This window comes from Gobius niger (assembly GCF_951799975.1).
Source record: "Gobius niger genome assembly, chromosome: 16".
Classification (NCBI taxonomy): Eukaryota; Metazoa; Chordata; class Actinopteri; order Gobiiformes; family Gobiidae; genus Gobius; species Gobius niger.
The window spans coordinates 24,810,646-24,830,784 of record NC_136867.1 but is presented as its reverse complement, the minus strand read 5'-3'; the positions used below and the strand labels follow the sequence as shown (position 1 = coordinate 24,830,784).

Here is a 20,139-nt window from a genome sequence, read left to right as displayed (position 1 = left end):
AGACCTGTTAACCACAACTGCCTCTAAAATCCTCAAAAAGTTGTTAATTTGGGTCTGAAGTGCCGTCATGCACGAGCTTAATATAAAAGCTGCAGTTACAGTTAAGACCTGAGGTGGCAGTAGTGAGCATAAAATGACCAACTTAATAAAAAAATAAATTTAATTATGACAGGGTGACGCCATACCGGGACACAACCACAGCACAATGTATCAATCGCGTATCAATAGTCGCATCAAAAATGGCGACAATCAGTCTGCAGATGACCGATTGTTTGTAAACCAAAAAAAAAAAAAAAGTCAGGTAGAGGGACTCTAAGAGTTTACAACATTAGCCTCATAACCCCCGCCTTAAAGGATCAGGCCAGCGTTTTTCCATACTGAGATATGTTCTTACCTGAGTTTAGATGAGTTGATTGCGTACCTGTCTGGTCTTTGTGCGTGCACTCAGACAGGCAAAACGACCAAAGATGTTGTTAGCATTGGTCTCTCCCAGCATATTCCTTAGGCTCCAAACGGGGGTGAAGTTGGAAGCTACCACGCTCTTCCACGGGCACAAAGACCAGACAGGTACGCATCAACTCGTCTAAGCTCAGGTAAGAACATATCTCAGTATGGAAAAACGGTGGCCTGTTCCTTTAAACAAGCACATTTCTCTAGTTGGGTTTTAACGGATCTTTTCCCTTGCCTTCTTGCCGTGTTGCAGTGTTTTTGTCACTTCTTTATCACTTTTTAGTCACATTTTTGTCAGTTTTAGTCACTTTTCTATCACATTTTTGTCACTCTTCTGTAGCTTTTTTGTGGTTGGTTCAGTTGGGGGTTAAGAGGTTAAAGAACTTTATGAATGAATGTTGTACAAAGTGAAGGCACGTTGAAATGGCCACCCCAATGCCATTTTTTTAATGCAAGAACCATAATATTTTGACAGACAGACACACAGACCTCTGAAGTACAGTTTGTGATTTCCTTAAACCATTTGCCTACCCCTCAGCTGCCACAGCCTTTTAGTTGTGTACTTTTTCAGCTGTTGGTCTGTGCTATAGCCTGCATTAGCATACGTTAGCTCGTTGGCGCCCGTGTCGTGCAGTAGCCTATAGCTAATAATAGCCCTGTCCTGCATGTGTGCGACAGTGTCAACAGTCCCCTCTCTCCTCCGCGCCGCTCGGGTTGATTTGACTTGGAAAACAAGGCTCCCGCATCCAGTGGTCACGGACCGTTGCATCGGGATGGTAGTGTTTCTGCCGACCACATCTGAGCCAACATGTCCTCTCTGATTTCCACCCCGTACTTACAGCCTACTGCAACAACAATAGAGTAGGCTGCTTTGTTTGTGCCTCGGCCCAGAGGCGCAACAACTTTTACTCTAAGCTTCTTTGGGTGGTGCGAAGGGTCAATTGCAGTTGTTTATTTTAACTACGCATCAGGAAAGGTCAAATATTTTACGGGGTGGTAGTTGGAGGGAAAAGTGTGAGGACTGATATAGTTTGAAGAGAAAACGTTGCAGATCCTTCCCAAGCAAACGACATATAAACTAACTAACATTGTTCTCCTGGTAAAATGTGTAATGTTACTTGATTGTAGTAGTTTTGGAGACTTTCCTAACCCCAAACACAAAAACGCACTTGCAGCAGTGATTTATGGAGATTTTGGGAACACATTTCTCTCTCTTTCTGACAATTGTTCTTTTGTTAATTTCTCTCTATCCATATGAAATATAAACTGGCACAAAGTTCAATGTCTTCTCGGTCAGTATACAGAACACTGAAGTCAGATTTTTTTTTTTCCTGAACCTCTTGACCCCCGCCTGAATCAAGCACATTTTCTCCAGTTTGGGCATTGACCAAATCTCAAAGCTTCTCGAAAACAAGTGTCACAAAGAAGACAAAAAAACAAAAAAATTAGATGAAAAAGCATTGAATACGCAACAAAATACACAGCAAAAATGAAGAAAAAGCGACAGAAAAACACAACAAAAATGTGAACAAAATCTGCCGGAGAAGAAGAAAAATGACACATTTAAAAAGCAACAATAATAACGAATAAAAAGTGATGAAAAATCAAGCCGGAAAAGCAACAGAATATAAAAAAAAATAATGCAATAAAAATGTGACCAAAATGCAGCCACAACGCGACAAATAAATTATAATCCGATTTGTAAGTCTTCGCCTGTATGCTGAAAGGTCCAGTCAAGAAGCTTTTAGATTTGGGTAAAGCCGAACAGGAGAAAATGCTTAGACGAGTTGGTGCGTACCTGTCTGGTCTTTGTATGTGCGCCCAGTCACGCAAAAAGACCATTAGCATAAAAAGCTAGCATTTGGCCTCTTCCAATGTATTCCTATAGCTCCAAACGGGGGTGAAGATAGAAGCAACCACGCTCCTCCACGGTCACAAAGACCAGACAGGTACACATCAACTCATCTAAACTCAGGCAAGAACACATCACAGAATGGAAAACGGTGAACTATTCCTTTAAGAGGTTAAAGGTGTCCAAAAGTGGAGACTATGTAATGTTGATCAGATGAAAAGGAGCCCTAATATGCCTAATAGTCCTTATTAAAGTGCTACATTACTGTATTCATTCGCATGATACTCTGTTGTGTGGTGGTGTAGTTTATCCACAGCTGCCCTGTATTACAACAGGAGTTGCATCGCCAGGCTGCACCAAACATCAAAACAATGAACCAAATAACCAATGTAGTGTCGATATAAACAGTCTGCAGCAAAAGGAAAACGTGTCAAAACCCAGTGCGAGAGATCCACTCCCATGGACGGACTGGCTGTAGACAGACCCAGGGCTGATGGGAGTCTCTCTTGGATTGGAGTTCCTGCTGTACAAACATCTCATCCGTTATCACTGGAGTATGGAGCAGCGAGTGGCAGGGCATCTGACACAGAAGCAACTCCCTAGAGGGCAATGGGACACATGTACACCATGACAATAGCAATAAATAGACTGTACAGGTAAAGTAAATATTGTCACAAAGACCAAAGATGTTGTTAGTATTCGGCCTCTCCCAATGTATTCCTATAGCTCCAAACGGGGGCGAAATTGGAAGCTACCACGCTCTAGGTACGTATCAACTCGTCTAAGCTCAGGCAAAAACATATCTCAGTATGGAAAAATGGTGGCCTGTTCCTTTAAAGGGACTATACGGAGTTTAAAAAAGTTAAAATTAAGTATTTTCCTCCCCCTACATGTTCCAGCCATGTCCTAATGAGTAGAATGAGCTGAGACCTGTTCACCACAACTGTCTCTAAAATCCTGCACTGTCAAAAAGTTGTTGATTCGGGTCTGAAGTGCCGTCATGCACAAGCTTAATATAGAAGCTGCAGTTATACGTAAGACCTGAGGTGGCAGTAGTGAGTATAAAATGACCAACTTTGCATCTCGCCCCTTTAAAGACAAAGTTTACAGTAAGAAGAACCAGAGAATCAGTCTAAGTGCACCATACTTCACCCAGCATTAATACTCCTAGACAGAAGCAGGTACTCAGTTATAAGGATATGTATTTATTGGAGTTGTTATATCATTTAGTGCCTTTTATGTCTACATGAGTAATATTGTAATGAAGTGTCCTGTGTGCCACTGTGAGTACATTTAAAAGTTTCGTGCCACCTTTTCTTCAGAAATACATGTCTTCATGGTATTGTCTTTGGAAACATCAGGATTTTCACATCAGCTTTGTTTCTCATAATTTATGTCACAACTGAAACATAAATCAGAATTTTACACTCAAGTGAACATTTTCTCCTCCTTTTTGGGTCAAGGCTTCATCATTTCAAACGTGACTCTTGCTTGAGTAAATATTCTGGCTACTTTACCCACCTTCTGCTTGGTCATTTTTGCTCAAGCTGAGGGTTAGAGCTGTACCTCGGAGACCTGATCATAGGGACGTTCTGGGCCTCGTCTTAAATGTGGAGACTGTGTCTGCTTCTTTTCAAGCAGACCACCACCAACACTCACTCTCGCACTAAATCCCATCCTATCAATAAAACATGAAACATAAAGTGGGTGAAGGACATACAAAGAAGGACAGTCCGGGATAGAAACTGCTGACCTTTGGATCTGGGGACGATCACTTTGACCCTGGTATTACACTGTATTGGCCCCTGACCTCCACAACAACAACAACAACAACAGATTATTCCCCCAAAATTCCCAACTCTCAACTGCTCCTTCAGACACTGCAGCTTTTCCCTTCCCCTCCGCTCTCGTTATCCAGCTCTGACTCAGCGCTGGATTAATCTGCGGTCGTTCTAATTGAGGCTGAGAAACATTTCGCTCTCCGAAAAAAAACACGAGGTATTAAAAAACGCGGGGCTCTCGTCGACACGTGTTTACAATTAATGAAACCAACTCGGATGTCATATGGTTATCTTTACTCCGCGGCATGCAATCAGAAGCCAGACACGGCGTTCGCCCGGTTACACAAAGCAGGGCAGGACTGTGCGTGCGCGAGAGGGACGTGTTTAAAACAAAGCAGATCGGGTTTTTTTTTTTTTTTTGGAATGTCGTACAGTAACATGTGCGGATGAGACAGGTGAGCAGCGTAAAGGGAGGTGAAAGTGTCTGGGGAAGCTCAACACCAACATGGAGTTTAGGTTTCAGAGTTGTTTAGGCTGTGGAGGAAGAAAACAAACAGTTTGAGCAAATGTGCAGATGGTGCTAATAATTCAAGAGATTTTAAACAGATCGAAACTTAAAACTGTATTTTAAGTGGAAAATTCCATAGGTGGAGCACGTGAGCACAAAAAGTCAATCGAGGAAAAACAGACCTGGGAATTTATTTAATTGTGTAAAAAAGATCATCCTAATTTTTGTCACTTTTCTGATACTCTTTTATGTTGCGATTTCGTCACACATTTGCGTTACTTTTTCATGGCCTTTTTGTCACGTTTTGTCGCTCTTTTGTTGCATTTTTATCCTCGTTTTTGTCACTTTTTCAAGAAAATGTGCTCAATTCTGAGTTAACACATTGAGTGCTAAAAACGGAAAAAAACATTTTTGAGTTGTTGTTTTTTTAAATTACAAAACTAGACACTCAGCTTATGCAGCTAATGCAGCTAATTTACACTTCTCTGCGTTTGACAAAGCAGAGCGGCTTCCCATGGAAAGATCGAAACAGTTGAGATTTTAACGTTTCTCTGAGTTTTTAAAGGGTCAAAATTAATCCAAGGACGGCTGAGAAACATCCTGTTAAAGTCTTCAATCTGAGAACCAGGCTGTTTTAATGCACACGTGATAAAAAGCCATCGATCTGCGGTAACACGCGGTGTTTCAAAACATATCAACAATGTTGTCGTTGAAAATTCAGCTGAAACTGAGATATTTAGGCATTTGCCTCTTCCCATAATGTTAGTGTCTGTCCAGAGAGGAGAGATGAGTTAATCAGAAAGGAGAGTGTTTCATAAAACACTTTAGATTTCTCAGGAACCGAGGCACATAGAATTAAACTGTTTACACCTATGGAGAGAGTAGAGAAACTATAGAGTTTCGTCTTTCACACGACCCTTTGCATGTGTCCATAGGTATAACATAGAATACACTGTGATGCTACAAATATCATGAACAATGGTCTAGATTGTTGGCACTCAACAACTAAATCCCCTAAACAGTGCGGCCTCAATGTGTTAAGCGGTTAAGGGGAATAATGGGATTGGGTCATGTCCCAATAGCATTTTTATTTGTTTTTTTGAATAAAACTGCCAAATAATAATGTATTTTTATATCTACATTAAAAAATATGTCCCGAATATCAGATCATAAAATTTCCCATGCACGCCACGAGTTTCTTTTTATCATTACAAGTGCTCAAAGCCCAGCACGTGTTAATTATAATGGGTCACACTTGCTTTGCGCTTTACAAGCCGGAGTTGGCAAGAATCTCAAAGCACTACATTATTCCTTCACTGCATACTCTGTGCTGATTAGTCACTATTGTTTAGCCACAGCTGCCCTGGGGTCCAATCTGTGCCATCGCCGCCCCCCAACCACTACCAGTCACACACACACACACACTGATCACACAGGGTGAAGTGTCTTGCCCAACAGCACAACAACAGTTTTACACTAGGGCAGCACAACATATCGTACAAAACATTGTGTCGCATTATATATCATTAAATCACCAAAGTCTTCCATCTGTCAATTAATTTCACAATGAATGAATCGAAATAGTTAGTTCTCTCATCCTTGTTGTGGAGCAGGGGGTGGGGAGTAACTGGGTGGAAGCACAGGGAGGGCAGGGAAGGGAAGCAGTTCAGCTTCCTGATAGTCTGGTGTATGAAACTGTTCTTCAGTCGACTGGAACTGGCCATTCCGCAGTCTCCTCCCCGAAGGAAGTACCTTGAAGAAACTGTATGATGGGTGCTATTGGTCCCTGGTGATTGTGATGAGTACATTTCCTTAGTAGAGGAGAGAGGGGCTCCAGAGATCTTCTCCGCTGCCCTCACAATGCTCTATAGTTCCTCTGTAGAAGTTGCACAAAACTGAGGCTGGGACTCTTACTCTTCTCATCTTGCACAGAAAGTAGAGACGCTGATTACTTTTCTTGATGTAGTGTGCACGGTCCAGGAAAGCTTCTCTGGAACTTCTCAGGAACTTAGTGCTGGTCACCCTCTCCACTGCAGCACTGTTGATTGTTAGAGGAGCTGGACCCGCGCTCTTCGAAAGTCCACAACAATCTCTTTCGTCTTCTCCACATTTAGAGAGAGATTGTTCTGTGTGCACCACATGACCAGACTGCTCACCTCGCTCCTGTAGTTTGACTCGTTTCTGTTGCTGATAAAACCCACAACTGTTATGTCGTCTGCAAACTTGATGAAGAGGTTTGAGTCGTACTTTGGAGTGCAGTCATGGGTCAGCGGAGTGAACAGGAGGGGGTCAAGCACACAGCCTTGGGGACGCCCCAGAATCAGTGTGATGGTTCTGGAGGACTTCCTGCCGACACGTACAGTCTGTGGTCTCTCCATCAGAAAGTCCAGCAGCCAGTTGCACAGTGATGTGTTGATCCCCAGGTGGAGCAGTTTGTGTATTAGCTGCTGTGGGATTGTAGTGTTGAACGATGAGCTTAAATTCTTAATTTTGTTTCAATGAAGTTCTTTTACTTAGGCTACGATTTGTCCTTAAACTGAATGCCGCCGACCATCGAAATGGTTTAGTATAATATATTGTTATGTGTGTTATTATCACTAGTTTGCCATATCATGTAGCAGTCTACACCTATAAGAGCCAGGATTCAACTAACTTCTGGATCCGTGGTTGAACCCTCCAACCACTGAGCCACCGTCGCCCTGTTCAGGAAAGTACAGGAAAAAATGCATGTCTTTGGTATGCGTTTTCACATAAACGATCACTTTTCACGTCTGCCGATGCTAAAGTGTCTAAAAGAGGAGCAGTAAATTAATCATTAGTCGCTGCTGCAGGTGGAGTCTTGTCGGGAATCGCAGAGGTGTCAAAAAAACAGGATTGAGACGTTCAGGGACGTCCAGAGAAGTGGAAAAAGACGCACCGCTGATTTATGGCGACGAGTTCAAGTGAAGTGTGAAAGTGTTGCTCGGAGACGGGCCAATACAGGACGAACAAGAGGCACCCGAAAGTACGCAAAGTTCTCAGTCATGTATGCATTCTGAATCTTAACGGTCTCTGAACAATATTTTTGTCGGAAAACAAGGGGATCCAGCTCTTATTTATCTGCAGTGATTAGAAGCCTTTGGAATATGCTTGTCGGCTGATTCGAACCGTTTTTGGCTCCGTCTTTGTGCTTGTATTAGCCTGACAGCGCCATCTACAGACCGACTTCTTCTTCAGAACTGTATCCCAGGTGTGTGAAAGTTGTTACGCCCCCTCGTCCCGGTTTACAGTCTGGGGCGCAAACGTCCGGATCTCGACGGCCTCTCTGTTGTTGCCCTCTGTTAAGATGACCAGGTGGTTCTCACTCTTGCAGGGAGAACAATCAATGCTATTAGAAGACCGAACAATCCTAATTGGACCACATGTTTTTCTTTTTAGCATACAGTATATCACATAATGCAATGAATACTTTTACTTTACAATGTGTGAGACCAAATATCTACTAAACTCCACTACATTTTTATTTAAATTGAGTATTTCAGTCAATTGATTAATTCTTTACATTAGATTAATCCCACATTAAAGGGACTAGATGCAATTTGATTATTTTTATACTCACTACTGCCACCTCAGGTCTTATGCGTAACTGCGGTTTCTATACTTCAGACCCGGCACTTCAGACCCGAACATTTTGAATGACAGCGCAGGATTTTAGAGGCAGTTGTGGTGAACAGGTCTGGGCTCATTCTACACATTAGGACATTGCTGAACATGTATTGGGAGGAAAATATTTAATTTTAACATTTTTAAACTCCGTATAGTCCCTTTAAATGAATTAATGACAATTAGTGCAGATAATTTGGATGTAATAAGTAAACAATTAACATTACTATAGGGAGACATAAATCACTCAAATGTTCACATTTCATTCATAAAATTGATGTTTAAAAAATGATAGATACCTGTAGATAGAACACATATAAAAGGGCAGTGTAAGAAATTAATGTCGAATAAGATGTTTTTAGTTCCCTTTCCTGCTCCTCCCCTAAGTTCTCGATGTTTACCATCTGTAATTCGTAAGGCAAGTCGAGGCACTGTGTTTCAAATTTAATCCATGTTTACAACTGAAGATGAAAGTTGATGCCGTGACTGAACTGGGCGACGACGTGTGTTTGGTCAAAACATATGATGTGATTCAATTGTGAATCTATTAATAGTCCTTTGTTTTATTAATTGTGAGTTAAGGTGTTAACTTTGGCAGCCCATATTGAAGCGCGTTTATCTGTCTCAGTGGATGTGTAGTCGGTGGATCTAAAAGCGGCAGATGGAGGGAGAGTATTGGAGATTTGTTAGGGAAATGATCGTAACCCCCTGAGGCTTTGACATTAGTGGTGTTTGAGGAGGAGACGGAGGGACGGAAGAGGCTGAAGGTTCTGCTGGTGTTGTGGAAACGGGGGGGAGAGAGTGCATTTAAATTCATTCTTTGACCGATGATTCGCTGAGATGCAAAGAAAGCAGACTGTGATTGGCTGACGGTGACTGGACAGAAATGAGGAAGGGAAACACATTTCATTTGATTTATTTCAAGTTTGCGAAATGTCTTTATGCTTCAGATCCATACGTGGAGCTTAGGACATGTAATTGTTAATATCAATCTTGCTATCATTTCAAGCTCCCTTTAAACTGCAACAAGGACATGCGAATAAGCTCTTTTATAGATTTTCCCAGGCACTGGTGAATCACCCGTCTTGTACATGTTGTGGTTTTGATTGACAGACAGCCGTGTGATTGTGTGTTGGACTCGTTTGTTGTTTACACAGAGCCGTCATCTCCCTCTTCTGTCGGTTTGAGAACAGGAGTAAGGCGTGTCATGATAACTTTGCCTATAAGGCTTTATGAGTGTATTGTTTAAACCTAACACCTCCAGCCCTTGCTATAGGTCGCCACACTTTGTTTTTACATACGCAGATAACTCACATTTTAGACGCATTGTCTTTTTGTTCTGAACATGCTAAACACAATCTGGGTCAATAGAGTAAAGCAGGGGTGCAGAAAGTCCAGCCTGGGGCCAAATGTGGCCCTCAGACCAATTTTTGGTGGCCCTCTGGCTTCTTGTTGAATTGGCAAGTCTCATTATTGTAATGAAACTGTAACCTCAAAAACGAACATTTTGTTGTGGGAAAGAGCTGGTTATAGTTTTAAAGTTTTGATAGTATACTTCATAGTATTCTTCTATCTTCATTATGTGTTATATGTTTCATGTTGCACGATTGAACTGTGAACCTGTTCTCAAACAATGGCAATAAAACTATTCTGATTCTGATTTTGTCTTTGAAGCATAAGTAGCTTTGTGACCTTTTTATTACATAAAAGTAGCTCGTCGGGTAAAAAAAAAAAGGCTGGAGACCCCTGGTTTAGAGGCTGAGCTTAAGCCCTATTACTTATCCTATTACTTGCCGTCCCACCTGATCACGGGGCAGGGGTTAGGGTTATGATTAGGGTTAAGGACGGCAAATGAGATATAACTTGTGTTTTACTCACACAGATCTTGCACAAAGTTTTAGAATCGGTCTGAGCTTTCAAATGAGGCATCACACTAGGCTGTAAGCTCTCCTGTCGATATGATTTGAGCTTGCATATTGTCAGCTTGAATGAATAAATGAATGGCGAACCCTAACCCTAACTGTAACCCTATAAACCAAACCCTAAGATAGCAGATACCAGGTTAAAAGAAAGACTAAAGCTAAAAGATGAACTCCCTTGGTTCCCAAAGCTTTTACGTTAAAGTCACCATAAGGTATTTGGTGGGCGACTCCCTCGTCTCTCCCCACACGAGGCGCATGCTGCGAGCCGTCACCGCTCTGTCTCTCTATTACAGAAAGCCCTTAACTATTCCATCAGTCTGCAGGAAGTGTTGTTCGTCTGTCAAGAAAGGCCTCCGGGCACCTGGCATCCTCCCGCGCCGGCCAAAACTGTCAGAATGCTAACGTGGCTAACAGCTAAGGCAGCTCCCGCAGCCCGAGGCGGTGCAGCAGCAGCAGCAGCAGGTGTGGACGTTTTTGCATACTTGTTACAGAGGTCGCCCGGCAAAGGGACTGAACGTGCAGCACTATATTTGAATCCTTTGCGCTTGTTGTTTTAGCTCGCACTTAGCTCAGCGCAGGAGCCGCAGCAAAGAGAAGAATGGAAAGTGATTGATGTGAAGTTGGCCAGAAGCGCCGAGACACTTGACAGGTTTGTGAAAAACAAAAGCGGTTTGATGGGGAACATGAGAGGTTTAAGTTCTGTAAGATGATACACGGTGTACGGTTAAAGGCTGCTGGAAATCCTCCAAAAACATGAGGCAAGACGAAAGCTGGATATGCAAGCAATTCAGGAGATCATTTTGCTTCATAGTTCATGTTAATAGATCTTTACAAACTTTCGCACCTCACTGTACAGTTAAATAAGACATGTTTAGACTAAAGGTAGTACTTACAAAATACTGAACATATTCCAGGGACAAGCAGCAAAATATCTTTGAAACATATTCTCCACAGCAGCTCTGCAGTGCATCACTATTTCTCGGATCAAAACAGAACCACGCTCCTTTAATGCTTGGATCCAAAAACAGACAGATCATTTATTTATTATGACAAAATAGCTAGATTGCGGTGGCATCCAGTGAAAGTCTTCTCAACTTTAAAGTTCAATAAAGAATTGTGTGTTTCTGGTTGTGCCACTGAAGCTGATAATTTTGATTATGTGCTTTACTGTCACTGTAGGAATCCCGATTTGGAAAATTAAAGATGCATTATGAAACTTTTTATGTGATTTTTTTTTTTTTTCCCTCAATTTGTGTGTGTTTGACCTTTCAGTGACCTCACGGCTTGAGTGGTCAGCATGGCACATTCACTTTCCATCACAGTGGCCTCTATGACGCTCCAGGATAGAGTTTGTGACCCTCTCACCTGAAAACCTACAGAGACAATTGATGCTGGAGCGTCATATAGAGCTCACTGTGAGGGAAAGTGAAGGTGCCATGCTGACAACTCATACAGCCATTGGGTCCCAAAAAGGTCAATCACGTACTAATATCAAAGTTGCCAAATGCACCTTTAAATAATTTGATCGTATTGTTTGGATGAAAACATTTGTTATAATCTAAAAAAACATTTCCTGAGGCGGTACAAGTAATGGACAGTTAAAAAGAGCCACTAAACTTCAAAAAAAGGTAGCTGCAAAAAGAAGACCTCGTCTGTTAACCCTTAATCACACCTTTAAAAAAGTTAAAGGTGTGATTAAGGGTTAAGTGAAGAGTTCTCTTTCTTCTCTCGCCTTTAAACCATCACATTCCTGTGACAAAGATCTAACGTCACCGCCATCAAAGGCGTGGTTGGAGGCTTTACATGGGGGTATTTTGCAAAATCGACTTTTTAGAGCTTTCTGCCATGCTACAGTGGTTTTCTCTCATCAAACTGACCTAGAGTTGTGTTTCGAGGGGCACTAACGCATCTTTGAGTAATCTTTGTATCTCCTACAGTGGCTGTTGTTAGCGTCGCACTGGTAGCTCCCAAAAAGCTCCTGCTGAGGTCCTACGAATACAGGAAATGCTTCTCTCACCTCGCCATCATTTTTGTTATTCTTTACTTAAACAGCTGTGGAGTGCAGGGGAGCAAAGGCGGGGAGGCTTATGAAGATTTAGAGTGAACATCAAGATATTAAACTACTGGATATTTTGTTTCAGCCGTAAGATAGTGTGTAAGATAGGGATAAAGATGTGCTTGAGATTATAACCAAACACCCGCTCTTAAAGTTGGAAACGAGCTGCTGACTGTGGGCCACCAGCTCTTTCCCTGCAGTTTGGCATCAGTTCTCCAGTTCTTACACTGACTTAAACTTAAAACCTAAAAAAAAAGGCTTCCATTTATGTTTCTAATCATACTAAGATACAGTAACATGACATAGACTTAGTTTTATAATGAATGATTTATTCTGATGCCACCCTAAAAGGGGGTGTGGAAAAAAACGTTATGGCTATAGTGATAAACAGAGAAATATAATACAGTATGTGATTATAAAGCTGTTTGTAAGGAAGATAAAACACTGTTTGAAGGTCTGTTAGCAGTGCGACTCATCATGTATACTGAGGTACATATCTATAAACTAATACATTGTAGATACTTTATGATAATAAGATCTCAGAATAGAGGAGAACAGGTTTGTGCATTCAGGCACTTGTGCGTCGCAGCTGTGCAGCAAACTTCACATTGCACTTCAGATCCTGCAAATTTAAGGTGTTTTTGGGCTTAGAGCATCAGAACACTCGACTGTCGGATAGCACCAATTTAGAAAATCCAAATCCAAATGACCAGCTATATTTGGATTGTTAAATAATTTAGAAAACTGTCTTTGTAGATTGAAATCAACTACACATGCAGGTTTAACGAAGCATTCAGTTCAATTCTTGTGTAAACGTTTGTATTCTGTAAAGCGGATTTGAAATGATAGACATAAAAATTACTGATAATTTTTGTTTCTTCATTTCATCATTAAAATACGCCTTTGTTATTAAGGCTGTTTATGGTAAAAACACGGATACGACACTTATAAGACATAGAAAGAAGCAGTTTTTTTGGTCGGAGTCAAATATCGGCAGTGAGATTAACAACAAGGCACTTCAGATATTCCTTCCTTTTTTTTCCTCCTAAGTTTTAAAAATTCTTGCTTAACCATCCGGACACGTATTCGTAGACCAGCAGCATCACCGCTCCCCCTGCGAAGCAAAGATTATATTTAGTAACAGATTTCCCAGTTTGAGTGTCATTAATAGGTGGTTACCTGGTCCGAGCCGCATTATCTTTGGCACCAGTCCTTTGTAAAGCGCCAGATACCTGCAGAAATATGAGAAACCAGGTCAAGATTAAGAACTGCTCTCACACAACGGAAGGAAAACTCTTATGGGGCTTGTTTTATGCCTTTCAGGGTATTAAACCAATAACAAAACATGACATTGGAAAGCTTTGGCAGGTCGTGGTTGTGGTCGTTCCTAAATTACAGGTCTTTTTGCGGGGTGTTAACGCCTCACTTTTCTATAGCTACACTTTTAATTGTATGCAGTAATATTTTACAGTCACGTGTTACTGCCTGTAGATGGAAAAGCAGGCAGCATACTTAAAGGCAAAATTCGCTTATTTATGCCAGACCAGTCCAAGAAGAAAGTACAAATCAGTTTCAAAAGCCAGGACCTGGGCCAAGATGGGACCTATAGCGGGAGGTTTGGGCAGATATGGCTCTGATATTGCATTTCCAAACGCAGAATGTATATTAGACTTTAGTAAGTTGTTGGGCAGGGGCTGGACCAACTCCAATGTCCTGTCTGCTACTGTGTGTGGGTGCATGTGCTGGTGTTTTGATCACGTTTCTGGACATGGACAGTGTTTAACTCACAGTGGGAGAAATAGTTTGTAGTTTGTCCTGCGAGCGCTTAGTAAGACGCAATGTGTTAGGGGAACCCGGAAGACAAGATGCTACGATTCAGTTCACTCTGCCCCCTCTCTCCGCTCACGCAACTTTAGCAGAAGTAGAAATATAAATATGACAGCAATAAGTGAAGCTACTTCACAATGCAGTTAAAAGGAGCCAATATTTGCAACACAGATTTCATAAATGGCTAACATACACGCTAACACGTGTTTTGATGGACTCAGTTATGGGACTCGGGTTGGTTATAAAAGTGAATCCACTACTAACAACACTATTTTGGCTGATAGTCACTATATCCCGGTAAGAAATTCCAACTTCTGGCGAGTGGACTCTTCTCAAGGAAGGGTGAATAAAGTCCTGTCCTCTCGTAGCCAAACGCTACTTCTTATCGTTAGGTAAGAATAAAGAACAGGTGTCCAGAGTAGGTTAGAAAGAGCTCCTTCATCACAGCTTTCGGTGCAAATATGACATCTGTTCAGGCACTCAGGGGGTGCGTTTGTTTTCGCTACAGGGGCAGTGCAGACACCTCGGGCACTTCCTTTTTTCTTAACAGATAAAATGAAAAAGCTATTTTATAAATGAAAATCAGGCTGTAAGGCATTACATTACAGACATTGGACTTCCTGTTTGACACTATGATGTAGTCAGCGCTGTTAGTGGGACACAGCACCTCAACCAGCCCTTTTTCCTGAATGACGCCCTCAGGCTAATGGCGGGAGCACTGTCACACCATTATTTGTATGCAAGATTCCAACTTTGTCTCGGGCAACACTGATCAGGCCCTAGCTGTTATCTGGAAACTAGTGGAATACTAACCAGACACATGAAGAAGATGGAAACTCCACAAAGAAAGGCCTCACATGACAAACCTTAAAACAAACGAACCCCATACATTTCTTCACAGGGACTTCCTTGAGTTCCTTTGGGAGCGGGACACGCAGCCTCCACTCCCCCGTCTGCTCTCGGCACTCGATGCAACTCCGGTGAAAGTTGATTGTGGAGGTCAGTGCTCCGCGTGTCTCTGGCTACCTGTCCCTAATCCGTTCAAGCTGACGCCCCCTCCCCCACCCCCCGGTCTCAGTCCAAGTCCTCAGCCTCTCAGCCTCTCGTGGCGTTAATAAGGGCCGAGCCACTTCCTCCCAACCCCTGTCTGATTGGATTGACCCGTGGAGCGCGGCGCAGCTCGTTAGGCCGCGCTTAACGACCTCTCCCACCGGGACCACTAATTAGCCGGGACTGGCTTGTGTTAGACGGGGCGACTGGATGTGGCACAGGGGGCAAACCCTCGCGACCGCGGGGTTCCTCTGGCGCTCCCCTCCAGCTCCACCAGTCCAGGGTTCTTGTACTCAACTTCCTCAAAATTCACACATCAAAAAGTATGCAGTTCTCCCTCCCTACTCGGTGGAGAATGTGACTTTTTGCACTTTTGATCATGTGACTGTAATGTTTAAACTCCATTACGACATTTAAACGCAGGGCCGCACAGTATCTTGTGAAATGATTGTGCAATATTAAGTGATGGAATAAGAACATATCATGCAAGGTCACTGAGGTCTTGCATTTGCCTGAGACTTACATTTTGTTAAAGTGGCCAAGAAAATATGGCAACTACCGTAACACCAATTAACAATTCTACACCCCAAAATGGGTCGCCACCAAAAAACAAGGTCTCACACTGACAGTTCATCATTGGCATCATTTCAGTTAGCTTCTGCTGTATCAAAAGATCCAGTCTTGCATTATTTTTTTCCCCCAAGGTCTTGTATTGATGATGGGAGAGTGTTCCATCCCAAAGATTCTCAATGGGGTTAAAATCTGGACTCTGTGGTGACCAATCCATGTGTGAAAATCATGTCTCACGCTCCCGGAACCACTCTTTCACAATGTGAGCCGTGCCATTAGGGAAGAAGAAATCCATGGATGTAACAATGTCAGCTGATGTGCACATAGTGTGTCTGAACTTGCACCAACTGCAGATCCCAGATCATTCAAATCCATATGGGGTCTTTTTTGACAGCATCATAAATGTGTAGTTTTGTGCTCGGTGTGGCGAGGAACAGCGCCCACGAGATCCAGGTGCCTCGGAGGAGGACGACTCTCGTCTATACGTGAGCTGCACATTATTTCTGAGCGGATCATTTGTCTGACGGTTTATACGGGTTTAAACCTGTGGCTCTGAGGCTCGTAATGAAATCACAGCAGGTCTGGGACTAAAACTGTACATGAAATCAAAGAGGAAACACCTCCTGCCTTTGTTCTTGTTCTGTTGGTGCAAAACACAAATCAGTGGTGCACAAAACAAATATGTATAGTGATTATCGTTATACTTTAGTCAGAAATGATTTATTTTTTTGTTGAATAAAACTAAACAATAAGTTTTGAATATATTCTACATAAAATAATAATATTAAATGCCTCTAAGATAACTTTCTTTTTTAAGTTAAAAACAATGTTTATAAGTATCTTCTAAAATATTATTGAAGGTAGGTAGAGGCAACAGCCCCCCCCTGGTTTTCACATCACCAGCCGCCACTGCCTGTTGGTCTCTCATAAGGGGCTTCTGAACCACTCCTTGTCTGACCCGTCAGCCAATTTTGCCATGGGACACCCAACCAGGGGCACGAAGCCCCTGACAACAAAGCTCCCAGGATCATTCGGGTGCTTAAACCCCTCCACCACGTTAAGGTGATGGTTCCAGGAGGGGTCTTTCTGATCATTTCAGTTTTTAATCTCTTAACTCCCGCTTTTCCTAGTGCATGTTCTCCAGTTCAGCTATACCCAAATCTAAAAGCTTACAGCCTATAGTCCAGTATAACACCATATTTGAAAGCTAAGACCTGCAAAACAAATTTAAACAGATCTTTTTCCTTGCGTTGTCATGTTTTTTACTTTTCTTTTCATTGCTTCTCGTCACTTTGTTGCCACTTTTCTGTAACTCTTTTGTGGCGTTTTCATCCTCATATTCGTCTCACTTTTGTCGATTTTTTGTTGCTAGTTTTTTCAAGAAGCTTTTAGATTTGGGCAAAGCCAAGCTGGAGAAAATATGCTCGGTTCAGGTGGGGGTTAAGAGGTCAAATAGCCTTCACTTTGAATGTAAAGGTGTAATTCATCAACCAAAACAAAACATAAGCAACTTAAACACTCAACCACACTCATTTGGCTTCTGTTGCCCAACGATGACATCACCGACAAACCCTCTATTCTATTATTGTAGCTTATTACTATTGTAGAAGGTAGTAGCCCCGAACCTTTTGAAACGGCACACATGTGTACACACACCATGCACAAAACCGCTAAGTACTTCAGACTGTGTTGCATTTAAAATGTGAAAAGTCGCTCCCCCCGCCAGCCCGTTATGTGTACCCAAACATGTCGCGGTCCCGTCTGGTTTGGCTGGACTGCAGCAGTGAAAGAGGGGGGGTGTAGAGCAGCAGTGGGAGGCGCGGTAGTAGGGGTGAAGGGAACAGCCTCGGGGGCAAGTGCAAAACATAACATAGATCTTTTAGTGACGCCTCGGTCCGGAGCTGTCAAGTCTGCCGGGCCTGAAACGTCTCGCGTTTACTGTGGAGATGACAGAAAGGCGGGCGCGCACACGTGGGCCGCGACATTCTGCTGCATCAACACCCGCCCTGATGGATGGGGGAACACGGCTCACTCTGCGCTGCGACTGTTTTGACACGGGGGTAATTAGCGAACGAGAAATGAAAGAGTAAAGTCCCAACTGTAAGGAGAGGGGTTTTCAAAGAACATTCATGCAACAGTTGGAGGAATTTCAAGTTTTTCCACAGTTGCTTTTTATGTTTTACAAGAATGATGAAAATAGTGGGGACAGACATGACCATGTTCAAAGTACGGGGGCAGCCCTTCCAGACAGCGGGTTCCTCTGGCTTACCCCACCAGCCCAAGTTTTCCTATCCTATCCCTGTTTCAGACACTCAAAGTAACCTTAAACTTTCAAGCATTATTCCTGGGGTGAACTGTCCATCTGCCGCAGCATCTTGTTTTAGACTCACTGAATTGGCTCTCCTTGTGTTCCAGGATCGATTTGACCATTCTCTTAATGATTTCTAAATGTCTTGAAGCAGAGTAAACTTCATTTGTACCATAGATCGACAGTGTAAACGCGATATTTGTGAAAGAAAAACAAACCATCTAGCATATTTTTGTCCAGTGCGAACCAGGAAGTCAGAGGCTAAATGAGCACAGCGTTAGCTTGGAGGTCCGCCTTGCTCACGTCTCAACTCTGTCTCACTGCTTCCCAGTGTTGTTTTTGTCATTAAAGACCATAACAATATCATTTTATTGACGCTCCTTTTTTTCAATAACATAACAATGACGAGCTAAAAATAGCTCTTTGGGGACTGAAACATGACAAGACGTTTATGAGTTTACGTCTATGAGACAAAAAGGTGTTAATTCGGGTCCGAAGTGCCGTCATGCACGAGCTTAATATAGAAGCTGCAGTTACACGTATGACCTGAGGTGGCAGTAGTGAGTATAAAATGGCCAACTTGCATCTAGCCCCTTTAATGAACAAATGTCCAGAAGGTGCTTATTGAAATTAATTATTACTTTTTATATGACTAAAATGACTAAAACTTGACTAAAAATATCACATTTAGAAATGACTCAAATGTGACTAAAACTAAAAGCATTTTCATCCAAAACACTAAGACTAAAACTAAAAGCTGCCAAAAACAACACTGCTACTTCCATTTCTACTACCAAGTGTCTCTCTCTCACCCTTCCTCTTTGTATACCAGGCGCATGGTCTGGATGCAGGTCTTGTACTTGATCTCCCCAGGAACAGGCTGCGGTCCCTGGATGCGGCTCTTGGCCACGTCCCAGGGGATGTTGACGCAGGAGGAGATGGTCCCGGACACGAGGCCGATGGTGAACTTCCTTAAGAACTCCAGAGTGGGGTCCTACGGAAAAATCAAAAGCAGTGAACACAGTTGTCAATGAAGAAATGAATTTATTGCAGGGGTTTGGCATCCTGGTTCCAAAATCCAACCAGGAAGACGGCATTTCAAACCTCCTGTCACATGTTTGTTGCTATCTGTCGATCACAGCTTCCACTATGGAGTCTTACAGTCCCATCCAACACTTTACAGTTGATGAAGTTTCAGAGAAATGTTTGAACTGAACCAAAATTAAGCCTTCACGTGTCATAAAGAAGTGCTGCACTGGGTTCAAACTAAAACAAATCTGGGAAAATAATAAAAGTCTTGGCACATTTGTAGGGCAGCTGGTGCGATTCTAAACTATGGCGAAGCATGTTCTGTCCTTTTCATGGCATTTATATATTACATATATTATATATATGGCATTTCTCTGATTTCTTTATCATTAACATTAATAAGATGACGTTTGTGGCCACTGGATGTGTGTTTGGCCCCACAAAAAGCAAAAACGTAAGTGAATTTGAGTTAGCATTTAGCCCAAAAGACACTTTTAGAGGCTAATTTGTATCTAAAGTAAAAGCTCAATAGGCCTGTACATTCATTAATGATTCTTAAGTTGCCTTTGACCTCACCTATATGTGTTCGATGAGTTGACAACAGCTGGAAACATCTGGATCTTTCATCATTTGCGATGTTTGATGGGATGGCTAATGCTAGCAGCTATAGGAGAAATACAATGCAGGCTAATGGACTAGCTGGCTTGCTAACTGTCCACATACATTAAGATCGAACGCCGCTTAACCTTTTTATTTCTGTTTTTCATTTCCATTACTTTATCAAATACAACAATAAAGACTGAAAAACTGAAATTGTACACCATTTTTTGCTGAAAAGGAAAGTTCTCCGTTGTGATCAATTTAGTTTTGAATGGTAAAATTTCCCTTCATTTCTCTGTTTGCAAATCTTTAAAAATTATGCACTGATGTTTTGCACTTGTGGAACTAGATATATAGTATTTGCATATTAAAAGCCCTGATCATTTTAAGGTTGCGAGGGGCAGATGAGCTCTTCCTGACTGCCACGCTGCGCTCTGATTGGCGGAACAGAAGCACATGTTCTCGTGGGAGCCGCCGGGACGAGCCTTTTTTCAAAACAAGCAGTTCGCGGGACGGCCCGGGCGAGGCATATGGGGACAATTTG

At 42.3% G+C, this 20,139-nt stretch overlaps 1 protein-coding gene across 1 annotated transcript in view; it reads right to left on the bottom strand.

The window, feature by feature from the left end:
* Nucleotides 1-13,003: 13,003 nt before the first annotated feature.
* slc25a21 (solute carrier family 25 member 21) overlaps nucleotides 13,004-20,139 on the bottom strand; it is a 180,787-nt gene continuing 173,651 nt past the window's right edge. The window contains exons 9-11 of the mRNA XM_079573564.1: nucleotides 18,779-18,960; nucleotides 13,391-13,443; nucleotides 13,004-13,325 (exon numbers count right to left, since the gene is read on the bottom strand). Of these exons, the coding sequence (XP_079429690.1) occupies nucleotides 13,264-13,325; nucleotides 13,391-13,443; nucleotides 18,779-18,960 (297 nt within the window). The 3' untranslated portion in view covers nucleotides 13,004-13,263. The remainder of the gene's footprint in view (nucleotides 13,326-13,390; nucleotides 13,444-18,778; nucleotides 18,961-20,139) is intronic.